General features: G+C 40.3%; 1 protein-coding gene and 1 pseudogene across 2 annotated transcripts in view; both read right to left on the bottom strand.

The window, feature by feature from the left end:
- DENND5B (DENN/MADD domain containing 5B) overlaps positions 1-21,163 on the bottom strand; it is a 221,470-nt gene that overhangs the window by 15,877 nt on the left and 184,430 nt on the right. For both annotated transcript variants that reach the window (XM_010860600.1, XM_010860601.1), the window contains 3 exons: positions 17,508-17,589; positions 6,274-6,402; positions 3,591-3,712 (listed from right to left, as the gene is read on the bottom strand). In XM_010860600.1, coding sequence (XP_010858902.1) covers positions 3,591-3,712; positions 6,274-6,402; positions 17,508-17,589 — 333 coding nt within the window. The remainder of the gene's footprint in view (positions 1-3,590; positions 3,713-6,273; positions 6,403-17,507; positions 17,590-21,163) is intronic.
- On the bottom strand, positions 8,563-14,645 carry LOC105003433 (annotated as a pseudogene).

The following is a 21,163-nucleotide window of genomic DNA, read 5'->3' as shown; positions in this document are numbered from 1 at the left end:
TGAAACTGAAAGCAGAAGAGGTTAGTGCAAGATGTTATTTTAGGTGCCAGAGGCTACTCATTTCTTTCACTAATAGGATTAGAAAAGATGCAGAAAAAGGCTTGTTTAGGGTCAGCAGTTCTGTTGGCTGCAAAGGGCTCACAGATACACAACAATGATTTCATAAAGCAGAAAAAGAGTAGTAGTATTAAACTCAGAATATTTATTTCATGAAGTATTTCAATTCCCTAGTTTTAAGAGTTACATGGATAAAGAGAAATCTGCAGATATGGGGAGGAGCTTAGGAGTCCTAACTCCCTCTGCAATTTCTTTTCTTTCAAAATTGTGTATAACACCTTAGCTTCTAATTAACTAACAGTATCTTGACAGATATTACAGGTTAGTCTAATAACCATTCTAACTCCATTTTCTTTGTCTGCCTCTACCAGAGACTTAGAAGACCAAAACCTACACAACTCTGCCCAGTGAAATACTGGTTATATTTATTGAAATTTCTCAGAAAACTATGTTCTTCTGGCACAGATTCTGACCCCTCTTCCTTGGCACTGCTTCCTTCTTCAGGCTGGAGGGTAAACTGAGAACAGCTATCCTGTGATCATGAGGTGATTAGCACACACTGGCAGCGGTCACAGGGCTTGGGTCTGTGATAGCACTGCAGACTGCCTACTTCAAGACTTCTCACTGTGTAAGAAAAACAAAACTACCGATTTGTTTAAACCACTGTTTTCTGATATTTGCAACTGAAAATAATTCCTAACTGATACAAGTAAAAATTCTCCAAAGTAGGGAAGGGGACCAATGTGACAGAATAAATACTATAATTTAGTTTATCAAAAACACATCTTCAATCAGTATTTCCTCCCTCTTGTTGTTGTTCAGCGGCTAAGCTGTGTCTGACTCTTTTTGACCCCCATGGACCGTAGCATGTCAGGTTTTCCTGTCCTTCACTATCTCCCAGAGTTTGCTCAAATTCATGTCCATTAGCATTCAGAGTCTATTTAACCACCATATTCTCATTTTGCTCTTGACGTCAATCTTTCCCAGCATCAGGGTCTTTTTCAATGAGTTGACTCTCCATCAAGTGGACAAAGTATTGGAGCTTCAACTTCAGCATTAGTCCTTGCAGTGAATATTCAAGGCCGATTTCCTTATAGTGACTGGTATGATCTCCTTGCAGTCCAAGGAACTCTCAAGAGTCTTCTTAACACCACAATTTGAAAGCATCAGTTCCTTGGTGCTCAGCCTTCTTTACGGTCCAACTCTCACATCTATACATGACTACTGGAAAAACCACAGCTTTGAGTATACGGACCTTTGTCAGCAAAGTGATGTCTCTGCTTTTGAATACGTTGTCTAGGTTTGTCACAGCTCTCCTTCCATGGAGCAAGCACTTTAATTTCATGGCTATATTCACTGTCCTCAGTGAGGTGATTTTGGACCCAAGAAAATAAAATCTGTCACTGCTTCCACTTTCCCCCCTTCTATTTGCCATGAAGTAATGGGACTAGATGCCATGATTTTAGTTTTTTGAATGTTGAGTTTTATGCCAGCTTCTTCACTCTCCTCTTTCGCGTTCATCAAGAGGCTCTTTAGATTAACTTTACTTTCTGCCATTAGAGTGGTATCATCTGCATATCTGAGTTTGTTGATATTTCTCCTGGCAATCTTGATTCCAGCTTACAATTCATCCAGTCAGGCATTAACTGCTATATAAGAAGTTATAGAAGTTACATAAACAGGGTGACAATTTACAACCTTGTCTTACTTCTTTCCTAATTTTAAATCAGTCAGTTGTTCCATGTAAGTTTCTAATTGCTTCTTAAGCCACATACAGGTTTCTCAGGAGACAAGTAAGGTAGTGTGGTATTACCATTTCTTGAAGTATTTTCCACAGTTTGTTGTGAGCCACACAAAGGCTTTAGTGTAGTCAATGAAGCAGATTTTTTTTTTTTTAATTCCCTTGCTTTCTCTATGATCCAGCGGATATTGGCAATTTGATCTCTGGTTCCTCTGCCTTTTCTAAACCCAGCTTGTACATCTAGAAATTCGCAGTTCACGTACTGCTGAAGTCAAGCTTGAAGGGTTTTGAGCATAACCTTACTAGTATTCAAAATGAGTGCAACTGTATGGTAGTTTGAACATTCTTTGGCACTGCTATTCTTTGGGGTTGGAATGAAAATGGACCTTTTCCAGTCCTGTGGCTGCTACAGAATTTTCGAATTTGCTGGCATATTGAATGCAGCACTTTCAAAGCATCATCCTTTAGGATCTGAAATAGCTCAGCTGGAATTCCATCACCTCCACTAGCTTTGTTTGTAGTCACATTTCCTAAGGTCCACTTCACACTCCATGATGTCTTGCTCTAGGTAAGTGACCACACCATCGTGGTTATCTGGGTCATTAAGATCTTCAACATTCAGCAAGATTCTGAAGTCTTTCTGAATCATCAAAGTTTAATGATGTTCAGTTTAGTTCAGTTGCTCAGTCCTGTCCAACTCTTTGCAACCCCATGGACTGCAGCACACCAGGCTTCCCTGGCCATCACCAACTCCTGGAGCTTGCTCAAACTCATGTCCATCGAGTTGGTGATGTCATCCAACCATTTTGTCCTCTGTCGTCCCCTTCTCCTCCTGCCTTCAATCTTTCCCAGCACCAGGGTCTTTTTCAGTGAGTCAGTTCTTCACAACAGGTGGCCAAAGTATTGAGTTTCAGCTTTAGCATCAGTCCTTCAGATGAATATTCAGGACTGATTTCCTTTAGGGTTGACTGGTTTGATCTCCCTGCAGTCCCAGGGACTCTCAAGAGTCTTCACCACAGTTCTAAAGCATCAATTCTTCAGCACTCAGTTTTCTTTATAATTCAATTTTCATATTCACACATGACTACTGGAAAAACCATAGCTTTGACTAGACAGACCTTTGCTGGCAAAGTAATATCTTTGCTTTTTAATATGCTGTCTAGGTTGGTCATAGCTTTTCTTCCAAGGAGCAAGCATCTTTTAATTTCATGGCTGTTCAGTTACATGTTTATTATTATCATATACTGATTCTTTGAATTTATGTGTTTCAGATAAGACACTGCAATGTTTGTTTAATAAAACATTCCTCTTCACATCAACCCCATTTCCTACTGCAGGATGGGTTTTTTGGTAAGCAGACTCTGAGTCAGAAATCAGCATGAAGAATGCTGCTTCTGGGTTCAACATGTGAGGAAGAAAGGGTGGGCTGAGGCAGAAACTGAGCTCTGATGCTGTGAGTCCTCAGCTGATACCACAGTGAGTTCTGGGGCAGCCCAGGGATCAGGCAGGGATCCTGGCTGGCTTTAGTAGGACGGACAGCCTCAGGGATGGTAGTTTTCTTTGGTGAGACATTCCCCAAATAGCCGAGGGTGTCTTCAGGAGGTGGGGCTGCTGGGCTGTAACCTTTATTGCTAAATGGAGATGGGGTTGGGCAGGGAAGGTTGGGGGAGGGGTGGATGTTACAGTGTCTGTCTCACTGAACTGTGGTATGTCTCACTTTTAAAAATATAAACTCTTATTCCATTAGTCATCTGAGCAGCACTTCACTTAACATTCACTTCTCCAGACTTACTGATAGTGGTGAAGACACTGGTGAAGCAGAAATAGTCCACAGCATTGAGGGAAAGAAGATGGTAAAGAAACTGCTCTCTTTCTTCTTCACAACGGAGAAAAGCATAACGTTTATAAAGCTTCCTAGGAAAGGATAAGACAAACACAAAGTAATAGTATTGTGTATTTTTCTTTATGTCTTCCGCTAAAAAATACTTCCTCTTAGACAAACGATGAGTAGAAACTTCAATCTAGAAAGAACAGACAATTCATAAAAATGAATGTATATACGTTAATATTTTAACCTACTTAGTAATTAAAGAAACAACCTCCTGTGAATTCATTTTGTCCATTAAAGTAATAAAGATTTAAAATTAATGATCAGTGCTGATGGGGGTGTATGTGGGGGTGGCAGTGAATAACAGAAAGTGTAATCTGAAAATTTCAGAAAAGCAATTTGTTGGTAATATTTAAGTAATTAAAAATAATTATTCTTTGACTTATTAATTTTATTTTAAGGACTCAGTCCTAAGGATATAATATGAAATGGCAAAGATTTACTCACAAATGTCCACTTGAATATTATTTGTAAAAAATAAAAACACTGAGTTGGCCAAAAAGTTCATTCAGGTTTTTCCAACCCAATATATCATAGTATACTAATTTAAAATAAAGTTTAGGACTTTCCTAGTGATACAATGGGTAAGAATCCATCTGCCAATGCAGGGAACACAGCTTCAATCCCTGGGTCTGAGAAAATTTCACATGTCATGGCGCAACTAAGCCCAGGCGCCACAAGTACTGAGCCTGAGCTCCAGAGCCTGCAAGCTGCAACGAGAGAAGCAACAGCAGTGAGAAGGCCACGCACCGCAACTAGAGAGTAGTCCCCTGCTCATGGCAGCAAGAGAAAGCCAGCATGCAGAGTGAAGACTCAGTGCAGCTAAAAACAAATTTTAAAAAATTTGTTAAAAAAATTAAGTTTAAGAAGAATTTTAACAATAACAAAACTACTACTCCCCACATCTGCTATTAATAGCCTATGGTGGATTTTTTTTTTTCCTCATCCCATGGCTGAAGGACATAACATTCACTAAAGATAAATTTTTAAAAATACTGACTAGTTATAATCATCCATATTATAGTGTTTGGAAGATATCTTTCTGGAAAATTTAAACCACTCTGTGTTTCAGATGTTTCATTTCAAATAAGGATTGAATTTTAACTGAGTAAGAAAAAAACTACTGCTCCCTAAAACAGTAACTTTTTATTAAGCATTTACATTTAAGCATTTCCCAAGTATTTCATAGTTATTAATATATCTAATCCTCGTGATCACATGAGAGGTAAGTCTATTAGCATTCTCCTTTTACAGATGAGGAAAAGTGATAAAACGAAGTTAAGGATCTTGCCTAAAAGGCCATTCAAATAGTGAATAGTAAAGGCAGTATTTGAACACAGGCATTCAGATTTCAGAGACTTTATGACATAGAAAATGTTATGGTATAATATTAACCTGAAAAAAGGGTAAGCTGAATTGCAAATACAGTATAATCTTAACTAAGAGAACATGCATAGAAGGAAGTACAGTAGAAAACATGTAAGATACTTAGTAGTTACCTTTACGTAGCAACATTTTTAAACGACTATCATTTTCTGCTTTGTACTCTGGCCACAAAGGGCAGAAGACTTATCAGCAGGGATAAGGTGTGGGGAGTGTAGTCAGTTTTAAGAGGAGACGGTCAGGTTCACAGGCTGTACTTCACATCATATATTCTTTATCTAACTCATTCTTTGGATATTAAGAGTCATCCTAAAATGCTCCAAGGGATAACTAACTCTACAGTGATACATACAAATTTAAAATCACAAAAAGAATTGGGTTATGGTGGGATTCCAACACTCTCGTGTTTGAGGTCTCTGCTGAATCCTTTGCATGCCTTTGCTCTAGAGAACCCCAAAGCCCTTAATTTTCAAATTAATTCTACTATATGTATTATCATCCAGGTTTCTGATGGAGTAAAGGGAATCAATCAAAACAGTTAATTAACTAATATGCTCTTGACTGGTTTACTGGCTCTACACTACTAAATATAAGTATTGGTAAGACTCTCAGAGAAGCTCTTTACTACGGACCTTTTAATTTTTTTTGCTACTCCTGGTTTTGTTGTGATCTTCACAATATGATACAAGGTTTACACAAATTCAACCCATCTTTTTATTTCCCTTGTGGCTCAGCTGGTAAAGCTTCCCTTGTGGCTCAGCTGGTAAAGAATCCACCTGCAATGTGGGAAACCTGGGTTCAATCCCTGGGTTGGGAGACCCACTGGAGAAGGGAAAGGCTACCCATTCCAGTATTCTGGCCTGGAGAATTCCTTGGACTGTACAGTCCATGGGGTCGCAAAGAGCTGGACACAACTGAGCCACTTTCACTTTTTGGATGCTACCATCAACCTGTGGGACTACTTAGCTTTTTTTTCTGAAAAAGGTAGCACCATCTGCCTCTGGCTATGAAATCTGTACCCTCCCATATATAATCAAATAGGAGGTCATGACACAGAGTTTCTGAAACATGTGCCTGTTAGAAAGGAAGAGTGCATGTGCAAGGAGTGAACAACTCATGCTAAAGAAGGCAGCCTGTCAGTCTATGCAACTTATTTTGTAGGCATAGGTCATAGAAACAGAAATGCCTCGAGGCCACCTCTTACTTTGTGAGCAGCTGGTTAGAGAGCAACTGCTTGAGATGCTGGGACAAGACCTTCTTTTCTAGAGACAATCTTATCCATGCTCGAGCTCGTCCGACATCAGTCTTGATCTCACTCATGTTTTGAATATGCCTAAAGAATAGTAAAACAGCAAAGATGTCAATCCTAAGGCTAACCTTGAACTGGAAAAGAATTGAAGAATTACAGCACTTCGCACAGAAAAGTTATTTTCTACTTAGAGGGAATAGGCCACACACCATTTATGCTGATTAAACTTCAAGTGTTCCATCTGAATCATGAAATTAGTCCCACATCAGAATTACCATTACAACATGACCAAACAGACAATATCCTAAGATAAAGCATTTAACACTCATTTACTCTTTCAGGTTTTATTTTGTTCTTGTTTCATGCTTGCAGATACATATAAACTGGCAATCAGTTATCCCTGACCCTCAGAAAAATAAAAGTAATAAAACAGGCTGTATATTCATGCTCTTACTCAAAATAATTGTTCTACAGTTTAATTAAGTCTCTGCTACAACTTTAATTCACTGAATCATTTTTCAAATTGCTCTGACAACATCTGGAAAATATGAAGTTCCATTTTCTATGGCATTAGAAGAAAAGCTGTATTATACTAATAAATTAAAAATTCTTAAAAATTTGAAAGACTTAGGATACTGTGTGGCCACAAAAAAATTGTATGATCAACCTCCAAATAAACATTCAGTTCAGTCGCTCAGTCGTGTCCGACCCTTTGCCACCCCATGAATCGCAGCACGCCAGGCCTCCCTGTCCATCACCAACTCTTGGAGTTCACCCAGACTCACGTCCATCGAGTCAGTGATACATCCAGCCATCTCATCCTCTGTCGTCCCCTTCTCCTCCTGCCCCCAATCCCTCCCAGCATCAGAGTCTTTTCCAGTGAGTCAACTCTTCACATGAGGTGGCCAAAGTACTGGAGTTTCAGCTTTAGTATCATTCCTTCCAAAGAAATCCCAGGGCTGATCTCCTTCAGAATGGACTGGTTGGATCTCCTTGCAGTCCAAGGGACTCTCAAGAGTCTTCTCTAACACCACAGTTCAAAAGCATCAATTCTTCGGCGCTCAGCCTTCTTCACAGTCCAACTCTCACATCCATACACGACCACAGAAAAACCAGAGCCTTGACTAGACGAACCTTTGTTGGCAAAGTAATGTCTCTGCTTTTCAATATGCTATCTAGGTTGGTCATAACTTACATATATGTATAAATTAGTATTCTGTGTTGAAGTTGATGCTATGCCCAGCAGGACTGAATTAATCTTCCTAAATTATTCCCCTCCTAGGAGGAAAGAAGGATTGAGCAGGAAGGACAAATCTAAGGGACAGGGTAATTATAGAAACAGTACAATGAGTCACTGAAAAGTCTTTGTGATTGTGACCCACGATCCTTTCCTTTGATTTTTTTTTAAGTACAGAATGACTTATCTCAGCTGTTATAATCATTGCAGATTCTGATGATTCCAGCATTCATAAAAAGGAATACCCTCCTTGTAAAACACATCTCTTCCCCCTGCCCAGTTTTATTGAGATATAATTGACACACAACATATAAGGTACACAACATAATGATTTGACTTATATAGATTATGAAATAATGATCACAATAGGTTTAGTGAACATCTACCATTTCTTATAGATACATTAAAGACAGTTTTTTTCCTTGTGATTAGAATTTTTACAATTTACTGTTAACAACTTTCATTTACATTGTACAGCAGTGTTGTCTTGTCATGTTGCACAACACATTACATCCCTACTAAGTACTTAAAATTCAGAGTTTACACTTTTTGACTGCCTTCAGATGATCTCCCTCCAACCCACCTTGGCCTCTGGTGATCACAAACCTGATCTCTTTTTCTATGAACTTGTTTGTTTTTGCAGTATAACTGACCCACAACACTGTGTTAGTTCCTGCTACACAACAGTGATTTGATTTCTATACATTTCAAAAAGATCACTATGATAAGTCTAGCTGTCTTCTGTCACCATACAACAATATTACATAGTTACTGTCTATATTCCCCACACTACATTTCATACCTGTGACTAATTTATTTTGTTAACTGAAAGTCAGTACCTCAATCTCCCTCTATTTCTCTCCTCTCCCGAAGCCCCTGCCCTCTTAGCAGCCACCTGTTTTCTGTATCTATGACTGATTATGTTTGTTTATTCGTTTTCTTTTTTAGATTCCACATATAAGTGACATCATGCAGGATTTCTCTTCACTTAGCATAATGCCCTCTAGGTCCATCCATGGTATAATACACACATTCTTACTTCTCTCCTTCCTTCTTTCTCTCTCAATCCCTGGATGTAAAGATTTAGCCTCTCAATCCAGGGCACCTACATATGATCAAACACTTTTTTTATTCCATTTGCTGGTTTAATGACAGGGGACTGAGGTCGGGCATCCCACCTGCTGCTTGGTTTCCAGTGGGGAGGACATTCGAGGGGGACATTTGAGGAAGCCAAGACGGTGGCGGGGTGTGCTGGGCAGCCTGGAAGTTCCTTCCAGGGGTGACCAGGAATATCAAATAGCACTGAGGCTGGTGCAGAAGCAACTGGGCCTTCCTCCTGAGTTCTGAGGAGCCTGCTGACAGCCATGGCCCACTGAGGCCTACCACTGCCCCTCCCTATGGTCCTCTAACTCCAGTCATCTGGAAAGAGCCAGGACAGATGAAGAGCCACTCTTCTTTCTTCCACTGGGGCTCAGTTTTGTGGACAGAAGCTGGCTCACTGGCTGCTGGGGATGGTCACAGTGTGATTCTCTTGCGCTTGTGGTTGAAGAATGTAACTGGGCCCAAGGCAGCCATGGCACAGTGTGGCCAGAGCCTGGAGCCGGTATTGTGAGGCTGATGGTTATGGTCTCAAGGTCCTCCTGAAATGGGGTCAGACAGTGGGAAGGACAGAGAGACAGGCCAAGGTGGGTTGGGGTGGGGACCAGGTGCTCAGGGCTCAGAGCATGTGGCATTCACCCACTTGTTGGTCCCTTTGTACTGGAAGCCCGTTCTCTTCATCAGCTCATCGGCCTCTGTGGGGCCTGGGCTACCACAGATGTAGGGGATGGGCTGGGGATTCTTGCGATTGATCTGGTGCAGCAGTGGGGTAAAGATGTACCCGGTCTGCTGAAGCTCGTCACTGCACACAAAGTGCATCTGGCTTCCACTGAAGATGTCCAGGATGAGGCGTGCTCATATGCATCAAAGAGCTTCACGTTCTTGTATCTGTTACTGTAGGTGAGGTCCAGCTCTGACTCCTCAGGGTTGAAGAACATGCCAGGCTCCTTGGTCATCATCTTGGCATACACAGCCTCCTTGGGCTGCACATGGATTACCAGTTTGTTGCATTTGCATTGCTGCTAGAAGACATCACCAGCCATGTTTAGGCACTGCAGACACACCTCGGTCTTGTGCTAATTCAGGGCTCTGCCGCAGCACAGTATGAAGGGCAGCCTATCCCACCTCTCATTCCCCACAGAGAACATAAAAGCCGCAAAGGTGTCAGTGGTGGACCCATGGGGCACCCTGGGGTCCTCTGGGTACCCTCTGGTGGCCTCACCTTCTTCAGTGGGGTTCTCCATATATTGGCTCAGGACCACATTGCTCACCTGCACCTTTGATATACATTTCAACACCTTGACCTTATCATCATGGATGTTATCTGAGTTGGTGGAGGTGGGCTTCTCCATGGCCACCAGACACAGGATCTGGAGGAGGGGATTTTGCATCACCTCCCAGATGATCCCAGATTCACTGAGGTAGCTCCACTGGCCCTCAGTGCCAAATGGCTCCTTGAAGGCTCCATGCAGGCTATGTTGTCACGGTTCCAAATGGGGCCTAAAGATCCTGTTGACAAAACCTCAGCACCATGAGGTTCTGGACTACCTCCTTACCCAGGTAGTGGTCGATGCAGTAGATCTAGTTCTCACAAAACAGGGAGGCTGCGTGGTTGGACAGCTGGTTGGAAATACGCAGGTCCCTCCCAAAGAGCTTCCCCATGATGATACGGTTCTGTCTGGCTCGCGCAGGTGTCACAGATGTTCTTGGTGACAGTCCTGTAGCCGCTGGGGAGCAAGGCCAGGTAGAAGAGGCACTGGCCTGCGGACCCTAGTGGAGAGCGTTCACGCCACTGTTGAGGTGCTCCTAGGAAGCCACGTCATCATACTGGCTGGCCATGTAGGAGCTGTGGGCAAAGAACTCCTCCAGCTTGGGCTCCTTCTCTGGGGTGGACTTGCTCTGCTTGCGGATGTTGGCCACTGTGAAGTGGGAGTCGGTGTAGCCCACAATGAAGGTATCTTTTGGCAGAAGCCATCCTGGAACAGCTACCAGATGGTGGGTAGATATTCCTCTTGAAGAGGATATATACATATTAAGATATATTGTCCCTGATTGATGGAAAGAATAGCTTTGGCACAGCTCTTCCCACAGTATCCCACACGTCTGTGTCTGGCTCAGAGCCACCTGCTCTGCCATGATGCTCTCTGTGCTGGGTGCCCGGCTGCAGGTCACCTGTGGTCCCCAGTACTGCACTTCCATGTCTGGATGCCTTGTGAGTCCTCATGTGTTCGCATGTGTCCCTCCCTCCTTCGTCCTGAGGTTTGGTTTTCTTGTGTGCCCTGGGCAGAGGGTTCCATTTCTGCAGTGTGATCACGCCCCTCGATCCCAGTTGTAGGCCAGCCTTCTTCAGCACACCCCCCACCCCTTGCTAAGGTCACCTGGTCAGGTCAAACCAGCCCTATTAGGTAGCCTCGTGGTGGCTATTCCCCCAGCAGGGTCAGAGCTAGGGAGGCTCGCAGCTGCAGCTTCCCGTCTGGGGCAGACTCCCATGCGTCTGATCAAACACTCTTGATAAACAAAATGTAAAATAAAGCATTATCACATCACACGAGAGGCTTAAAGAAGTGGCTGAAAAACACATCAGAATGAGGAGATAAAAGAAAATTCTGTTGACATTTTCGTGTTAACCAACCTCACCTCACCTCTAAGAATTTTTTTCAGAAATTATGACAGACTTAATTTATCTTTAAAGGGCTAAGACCATTACACGTGGTCACAAATGAAGAAAACTGGGGTCAGGCAAGCCCCATTTACACCCTGATTATGGTGGTGGCAGCAGTGGTGGGCACTGGACAACCCACATGGGCACAGCCAATATGAGCCTAGGAAACAGCATTGGCTCTTCCTCAACCCTGACATTGCCCAGATGAAACAGCTGACTAAAAGCAACACTGGAAAATGCTCAGGTATTTACCACTTAACGTTCCACAGCACTTACAAGGTCCCCCCATGAGCTCAGTGCCAGATAAGAGTTCACAGGATCCAGGAATACCACGCTGTCAAAGTGTATCCACCCAAAATGAATCTACATGAAGTCTGGTAAGTACTTATGTTGGATAATCTTTTCCTAAATATTCTTACTGCTCTAACACAGTAAAATCTACTGAAATTAGTTGTATGCTGGCCTTAAACTGGAGACATAATAGATCAAGAATGTCAAAATGGGACATAATAATTTGAAAAACAATGTATGGTTAAGGAAAATGGGCAGGATTGGAATACATAAAGTGAAACGTATTTTCTTTAGGTGGCTATTAGCATTCCCCTCATAAAAATGTTTGCACTTTTTTTTTTTTTGGCAGGAGGCACGGGCGTCAAGAGATGAGGCCACCAGACTCTTCTCAAGCCCTTTGTTTACTGGCACTAGGGAAATTTCTTTGCCTAAAAGACTGCTTCCTAATGTAATTAATTGCTTTATTGCAGAATCTTCAAACGCTCACAGGATATCATCTGAATTGCTCAAGCTTGCATTCAAGGCCCATGAAGCCTTGGCCTCAACATATTTTCCTATTAAAAAATTCTACTCCAAGCAGTTAACTCATAGACTTGTGTTTTATTACCTGAAGTACCTACTTTCTTTGAGCTTCCTTATTTGATTCTATTCATGTCTGAAATCCCAGCTGCTTCTAGAAAGCTTTCCTTGACCTTGACAGCCTTCAATGATCTAATTTATGAAGTTCTATAGTCTAATTCGCATTTATCATGCACTGTTTACTATTTTATCATTTTATCCTGGTATACATATTTCTCATTTTGACAAAAGCTCCCTGAGAATGATGAGCCCAATACTTCTTACTAGCCTTGCATCCCTGTTTGTTCCCTATAAGGCCTATTGTATATTAGAAGCTCAGAAAACTGTTGCTTTGTAAAAGTCTATATCTAATTTTATGCTTCAAAACAATTTATGCTGTTATTAAACTTCAAATCTTTTAAAATTTTTTCTGTACAGTTATACCATTCAAATCTGTTTTTAATTGGAATAATTTTATTATAGGTATATATATAATGACATTCAGCATAATATTTTTAATTGGAATAATTTTATTATAGGTATATATATAATGACATTCAGCATAATATTCTAGAAGTCATTACTTCTAAAATAGATCCTGTTAATTCACAGTAAAGTATATATAGTGTGTGGTTTAAATACCTTATTTACTTTATTTGTTTCCAACCCTGGTACAAAGCTTTCTAATTTTTATGTATTCTGTCTTACCCGATTGTCACAATATCTAGTGAGAGGGAGACCATCATTATTTCACTTCAAAGATGAGGAAACTGAGATTCATAGAGACTAAGTGACCCACCCAAGACCTCAGAGGTAATACATATTATTCTATATGCCACCCATTTTCTACCAAGCATTTCTTCATGATACTCACATTCTTGGAGAAGTTCTCTCTCTTTAGACCCAGAAGAACCAGAAGAAAGAACTCCAGGTACCACCATGACTGGTGCTCCTTATCTGTCAGCTAGAACTGAATGGATAAGCAGCATCTACCTGATCTAAGTTGAGTCAGTCAGATTTTCTCACACAAACTGGAAATTAGTACACTGAAAAACCGAGTCAGTCTTTGCTGAACGCTTAAAATAAGACAGGTGTTGAGGCCAGGGCTTGGGAGAGCATGTTCACAGTAAAGCAAAAAAGGAGGGAAAGGGGCAGAGGAGAGGAGAAGCCCGCACAAGTGGAGGTAAAAGCAGGGACAATTTACTTCCAGTGAGATGGACAAAGCTGTTTCCAATCCAGCAACAGTTCTTGGGCTTGGATTCTGGGAAATACCCTTGCATATCTCCCATAAACCCTCCCATAAATCCTCCTTTTTCGTGAAGCTAGTTTGAACAGGCTTCTGTTGCCTAAAACTTAATGATTCTTGAGAGTAGAAGCAACTAAGTTTGAATCCAATTTCCCGAATCCAAAACTGGTCTTTATTTCACTGTTACCACCAGTGAAAGCCAGAGAAATTATTTTTATTAGAGAAATTAAGGAATATTTATTCGAGAAATTAAGGAATTAGCCAATTTTAGTTTAAGCCCACACTCTGTAGTCATAAAAATTCCTCAAATATTCCTTCCTAGGGTAACAAAATTAATCATGCTTATTTTAACCTTAGTGGAGAATAAAGCTGATGCTCACAAGCACATATGCAAACATTATTTATAAAAAGATAAAAGTGACCATCCAGTTTACTGTCAAGTAATTTATTCCCATCTTTATAGGAAAACCAAGTACTTCTAGGATATACTTAAGACATCCTGCTCATTTGTTGACATATTCAGAATATCTATACTTAGATAACAGTACTAACAATCTCCTCAATCATGTAATATTCTACTATACCCCTCATTATTAATTACATTTTGTCATTAACAATAAAAGTTGGTTTGAATGTCTAGATGATATACGCATAGCTACTCTGGAAAGAAATTAGTAATAATGATAATGGCATGGTAATACTCCTCTTTTATATGTAGATAATCTGTATAATTATTTATTGTCCCAAGCCTTTCTCTTTGGAAGAAAAGAAATCATTCTATTATTGACAGTACAGTGATACCTAGTATCTATGAAAGTCCTGGGGAATTGTCAGATATACTAAGATAAAGGGGATAGCCTGTAGACATATCTGTCCTGGACTCATGCCAGCTGCTGAGCAATCTGGTACCAAGACTCTTGACAACTACAGGGACTCAAAAGTCTCTAAACTGCCCATGTCTTTGCCTCAAGACAGAAATTTCGGAGACAGGAGTTACTGGCAGGGCACGAGGCCAATAGAGTGTGAACTCTGAGATCTATGTAATCTAATCTTTAGAAAACAAGTATTTTTTGTTTATCTGTCAAAGTTTAGCATATTACTTAGGTATTTCTCTTTAAGGAAAAAGGTCCACATGAACTATCTAGATTTCAACTAGAGATTACAATGAAGTTCTTGCCTAAGAACTTAGAAACAGAAATAAACATACCCACTGAGATATAAGTAAATATATTATGAAAAAGGGGCTCCCCTGGTGGCTTAGTGGTGAAGAATCTGCCTGCTAATGCAGGAGATGAGGGTTTGATTCTTGGGTCTGGAAGATCCCCTGGAGAAGAAAATGGCAAACCACTCCAGTATTCTTGCCTGGGGAATCTACTGTAAACTTAATACTTTTTCCTTTGTAATTAATAAATTCTTGGGGAAAATACTTTTGAGACACTGCAAATATTCTTGTTTCAGCTTAGATGCTTCAACCACTGATTTTTCTACTTCATTCTTCTATATTTATTAATTGGAGTGCTTCTGTAAAAAAGCTGTTCCACTGTATTCACTTATTTAACTATTTATATTGGAAAAGGCTCTTGGATATTCATTTTATTACTACTGTAAATTACTTTTTTTGCTCAAATTGTTTCAGCTTTGGCCATTTGTAGCTCTTTCAGGCTGGCTCGTCTTTATTATGTGATCCTACACTTTCTGAGCACTCCCTTACCAAAGATGCACTTGGTTCATTCTGTATTTTCCCTTCCTCAGTTCCTGGAATCAATCACTTCTCTAGATAGCCATGGTTCCTTTCATTGGAGAATGGTATCCAGAAACCAATCTGTGGGCACTAGCTGTGCTCACTATTGCTGGGGTATTACTACTTCTAGGCTCTCTCAGTGAAAAGAGCCTGGAAATATATCAGTGACTGCACAGAGTAGGAAGCTGGGAGAGGGGCTGATGCAAAAGCAGTAGCACAAGGGGGTGATGCATCACAATTGTGTTTTTATGAAAACATATAGGACTACACACCAAGAATGAATTTCATTGTATATACATTTAAGCAAAACCCCAAACAAAAATCACTAGGATGTGAAGGGAACCCCTAATGAAATACAAGGTAACAAATAAACCTAACACTGTTACAAATGAATAATAAGACCACACTGAAGGGGCTGGAGAAAAAAAGAAGGAACCTAAGTTTTGGAAAACAGTATTTTGACTGGGTATCGAAAGGTTAATGACAAAACTGAGTTGTGCAAACACTGTGCTTAGTTAGTACCTCTGTTTCTTACAGGGGTGTGAGGCAGCAATTTCAAAACTACCTTACAGGTTGTACAAATAAGTGAATATATTACAGATAATGAGAGCCAGGTTTCTCATAGTTTGAGAAAAAAATTATAAATAAGGGAGAAGGCTAGCATGATCCCTGTGGTACAGAACTGGAATCAGGGATATCATTATGAATTTATGGTCTTAAAAATTGTATAAAAGTACACATACACACATATAAATAAATACAGAAACAGAAGTAAGTATAGATGTATATGTATGCATGAGTACACAAACATACATTTATTTCCAGGACAATTTTGAGTGCTTTACCTTTATTAACTCATTGAATATTTATACCAAAATTTTTAAGAGAAACACTATTATTTAATAGGTGAGGAAACTGGGAATATGAGCAATTGCCTTTGGCCACAGAGCCTAGTATGTGGCAGAGTTAAAACAGCAACCCTTGTGGGCTGGTTCCACAGTCTGAGCTCTTAATCAGCACGCTAGACTGCCTTTTATCAAATGAAGGGAGTTTATCAAGGCCGGACACCCCTCCCCAAACAAAACCAACAACATAAAGGAGATAAAAGTAAATATGCAGGAAACTGGAAGGAGTAGGGTAGCCTTATGTAACATGATCATCTCCTAATTAGGTTTTAGAAGTTTGGTCCTTGAGGTCACTGTTGCAAAGCTCTCAACAATCACCACCTTAAAATGATGGCTACTGTGAAATCAAGGCATTAACACATGTGGTTTTATGTTTCCATTAAGAGAGGGGGAGTGCATTCCCCTCATAGTTAGAACTATTCATCTCTTGCTGACCTCAAAAGGAATCATAAGCTACATGAGGACAACTACATTTCATCTATCAAGCAATAAGAGCATTTAAGATATAAATATGGATTCAGAAAACAAAATCCAACATTTACTGAACTCTTAGGATAAGCCAAGAACTTCTTGAAACTTTTTAGTATAATGGACTAACTTGTTTAGGTCTCATGAACTAGACAACTGTTTTTATCTTTGAGAGAAAGAATATGGGCAAACTCCAGGAGATGGTGAGGGACAGGGGGAAGCCTGGCATGCTGCAATCCATGGGGTCACAAAGAGTTGGACACAACTTGGCAACTGAACAGCAACAAGAGAAAGAAAAACTGAGACAAAGAGAAGTTACAAAAAGTGCCTGGGATCACACAGCTTGTGTGAAGTCAGGATGTGCCACTGCAGTATTATGACGCTACCCATAAGAGTTATGCTTTTTAGTTGTAAGCCTTTGATAAATCAAATAAACATCAATAAATGTTGTAACATTAAACCCATATATTTTAAAAGTTAACTAAAAAGGACCCAAAATATTCAAAAGAAAAAACTTCTGCCTTCCTCATTCAGTAAATCTATTTTAGGTATGTTGATGCCTTCTAATCACTTTTAAAACCAGTAATTGCATGTGATAATTTTCAGATTTGCATTTCCTTCAAAGGAAATCTAAGTGACAGAGATTTTTCTGCTGAGTAACTTGCTATTATTTGCAGATATTTTGGTTTATATCTGGGGATAGTAAGAATTTAAGGATACTAAAGAAGGAAAAAATAGAACAAAAGAAAATGTAAAAATAATTTAGGGATATTTAAAAAACTCTTCTCAATTGCATTTTGCCTTCGGATTTAATGTCAGGAAAATCATAACAGTACAAAATTAAAATAAATGAGATTATAAAAAATGTTTTCTTCAGAATACATAGGCAAAAAATACCATAGTCACAGTTATTTGAGCAATTTATATGAAAACCATGAATATTTCAAAAGTTATCACCATATGCTAGCACATATAACAAATACCTCATGTCTTGGATAAGAGAGACCCTGAGGGTTGGCAACATAACTCCTGAGTCAGATTTTCTTCTTTCTGGTCCAAGGGCAACTATGTAGAAAAATATCAGCAAAGTATTAGAAAAACAACAGTAGAGACTTAAAAAAAAATCTACATGATTCACATTCCACAAATAAATACTTTGAAGCTATTTTGATATGAACAAATTTTAAAGATAATAGAAAAGCTCAAATTTGTTCACCCAAATATTCCTACTTTATTATTACAGTAAACTAGCTATTTTCTTCCTAGTTAATATGGGGCTTTATCTGAAAATTTTAAATGAATCATAAGAACCCACATAGCAAATAAGACAACGTGTGTACATTTTGGCCAGAAGGGCCAGTCATTTTCTAAAGTTATCATTCTAATAGCTCTGAATAATTGCAGGAAAGCAGTGTCTGTAAATTAACCTACTAAGTACGTGAATCATCTCTGGTCTCGTTAGCTACAATCATAAAATTTCCCTTTCGAAAAAATGTTTAAAAAGAAAACCTTAAGAGTTTGGATTCTTTAGTCTGATAAGTTTCTACTTCAAGTTCAGAATCCAAGTAACAATATGTTTATCATACAAAGTGAGTAACCTAAATGGACAGTTAGAAGTATAATGTCTATGAGTCATTCTCTTATGAAGCCTGAAGAGCTAACATTTATGTAAGAAGGAAAGATTATTCTTTTTTATAACAATGGCGAAACAATCAATTATTGGCTAATATATTGTAGTTGGGCTTCCCTAGTGGCTCAGTGGTGCCAATGTGGGAGATTCAGAATCTTCCCTGGGTCAGGAAGATCCCCCGGAAAAGGAAATGGCAGCCCACTCCAGTATTCTTGCCTGAGGAACCCCATGGACAGAGGAGCCCGGTGGGCTGCAGTCCATGGGGTTGCAAAGAGTCAGATACGACTTAGGGACTAAACAATAACAACAATATTGTTGGATTGCTCAATCTCACTGTAAGTGAGATTCTGTGGAGTTCAGTGCCCTTTATTTCTATTTCCTCATCTGTAAAGGAAAACTAAATTGCAACATCACACTTGGCAAATACATCATAAAATGAGAACTAAGGATGAGGTTTTCACTGTACATTAAACTTCCATTTTCTCAGTTTTTAGACACATTCTACTTTTGGGGGCTAGGATACAATATTGGAACACATAAGTTTATATGAAGCTGGCACTGAAGGAAGACAGGGAACATTTTGGTGGATAAGGTTCTGCAAGATTTTGGCACTTGATGCAAGAAGCTCAACTGATACTTGGCAGGTATAACATAAGTGAACACTGATGGAGTTGCCAGGACAAAAAGAATGCAGCCAGACCAACCTAAAGGCAGTTCTTTTGAGGGCCTGCCCTACTAAGTAGGTAAAAATAGGGCATCTGTCTTGGCAGTCTGTGGAGGGAGTTTTCGATGGATCACTGGAAACACTAGTTGATCTCAATACCCAACAGGTAATAGACACGGAAGACACTATTTCAGAGATTTGCAGGCAATATGCTGTTTGTCTTCCTGTTTGAGACTATGACCACTTAAGTGTGTTAATTAATGAAAGCACATCCCTCTTATTGAAGAGAAAGTGAAATGCCTCAGAGAATGCCTCTACACCCCAGATGATTAGACAGCATGTAAGATGGCCACACATGTGGTAAGAAATGGGTTGAGAAGAGAAAAAGAAAAAGACTATGAGGCAGGAGAAAGGGGCTGAGTTACCATAATCTGGCAACTTGACCAGGGAAAGACAGGGCAATAGAAGGAATCATGCCCCAGGGGGCAGAGAACAGGTGAGATACTAAATAACAGAGGAGCCTGACATTTAAAAAAGCAGCAGCATCCACAAAAAGAACATTCACAGGTCTAAGCATGTTCTCAGAGAAGGCAATGGCAACCCACTCCAGTACTCTTGCCTGGAAAATCCCATGGACGGAGGAGCCTGGTAGACTGCAGTCCATGGGGTCGCTAGGAGCCGGACACGACTGTGTAACTTTCAAGTAGACAACCTGAGCGACTTCACTTTCACTTTTCACTTTCATGCACTGGAGAAGGAAATGGCAAGCCACTCCAGTGTTCTTGCCTGGAGAATCCCAGGGACGGGGGAGCCTGGTGGGCTGCCGTCTCTGGGGCAGCACAGAGTCGGACACAACTGAAGCGACTTAGCAGCAGTAGCAGCATGGTCTGTTTCATTACCTGCAAACTGGGGACAGTCCCAATACCTACCTTATTCAAACAGATGTAAAACACTTATAATGGTGCCTGGCACAAAGTAAACTCTCAAAAGAAAAAAAAACAAAAAACAAATTTAGCTTTAATTTTGCCTCTGTGTGAAATCTTTCCTGAATATACTTTCTCCCCTAGGCACACTGTTAGAAGTTATTCCCTTTCTCTTGTGGGACTTTTAATACTGAACCTCTATCACAAACCAATCACAATTTAACACTTCTGTTACTCCTATTATTAAATTATATGCCTCTTGAGGCTTGGTCATATCCTATTCTTAGAATATCCAGAGGGCCCCTCAAAATGCTGAGCAAGTACTCATTGAGGAAGATAAGATTATTTAGGGCCAGATGGCAGAACCTTAAATAAAGCAAGCTGGAAACATCCAGAAATCCTAGGGAGGGGAAAGAGATTTTGAAAAGAAATGATATGTTTCTTAGTGCTTTTTTTTTTTGGCCACATGCTATGGCATGTGGGATCTTACTTCCTGACCAAGGATTGAACCTGCACCCCTTGCAATGGAAGTGCAGAGTCTCAATTACTGAACCTCCAGGGAAGTTCCCTACTGCTTTTTAGTCAGTTAAGTAGAGTGACAGTGTGATGGTGTGTGTGTGCACTTAGTCCCTCAGTTACCTCTGACTCTTTGCGACCCCATGGACTGGAGCCCACCAAGCTCCTCTGCCCATGAGATGCTCCAGGCAAGAATACTAGAGTGGGTAGCCATTTCCTTCTGCAGAGGATCTTCCCAACTGAGGAATCAAACCTGGGTCTCCTGCACTGCAGGCAGATTCTTTACCATCTGAGCCAGGGAAGCCCAGTGTAATGGTACAAATGCTACAAGGGAGATGAGCTAGAAGTTGTTCCGGAAGGCCAGCTTGTAGATGAACTAAGACAGTGGCAGCCAGTGAAAACAAAGAGGAGAAATATGCAGGGGAATTAAATAACTAGATTAAGGGTAAGCAAGACTCAAGAGTCAAAACAATATTAAGTATGAATATACACTGTTTTCGGAGAAGGCAATGGCACCCCACTCCAGTACTCTTGCCTGGAAAATCCCATGGACGGAGGAGCCTGGTAGACTGCAGTCCATGGGGTCGCTAGGAGTCGGACACGACTGTGTAACTTTCAAGTAGACAACCTGAGCGACTTCACTTTCACTTTTCACTTTCATGCACTGGAGAAGGAAATGGCAACCCACTCCAGTGTTCTTGCCTGGAGAATCCCAGGGACAGGGGAGCCTGGTGGGCTGCCGTCCATGGGGTCGCACAGAGTCGGACACGACTAAAGCAACTTAGCAACAGCAGCAGCAGCAGCATATACTGTTTTACTATATAGTATTCCATAATCATAACTTTCCTTTATTTAATCTTGATTTTGCAAATGAAAAAAATGAGGCTTAAAGAGGCTAAGAAACTT

This window comes from Bison bison, unplaced genomic scaffold, assembly GCF_000754665.1.
Source record: "Bison bison bison isolate TAMUID 2011002044 unplaced genomic scaffold, Bison_UMD1.0 scf7180017864468, whole genome shotgun sequence".
In the NCBI taxonomy this organism is placed as follows: Eukaryota; Metazoa; Chordata; class Mammalia; order Artiodactyla; family Bovidae; genus Bison; species Bison bison.
The sequence above is the reverse complement of the archived record's forward strand: the minus strand, read 5'-3'. Positions and strand labels throughout refer to the sequence as shown.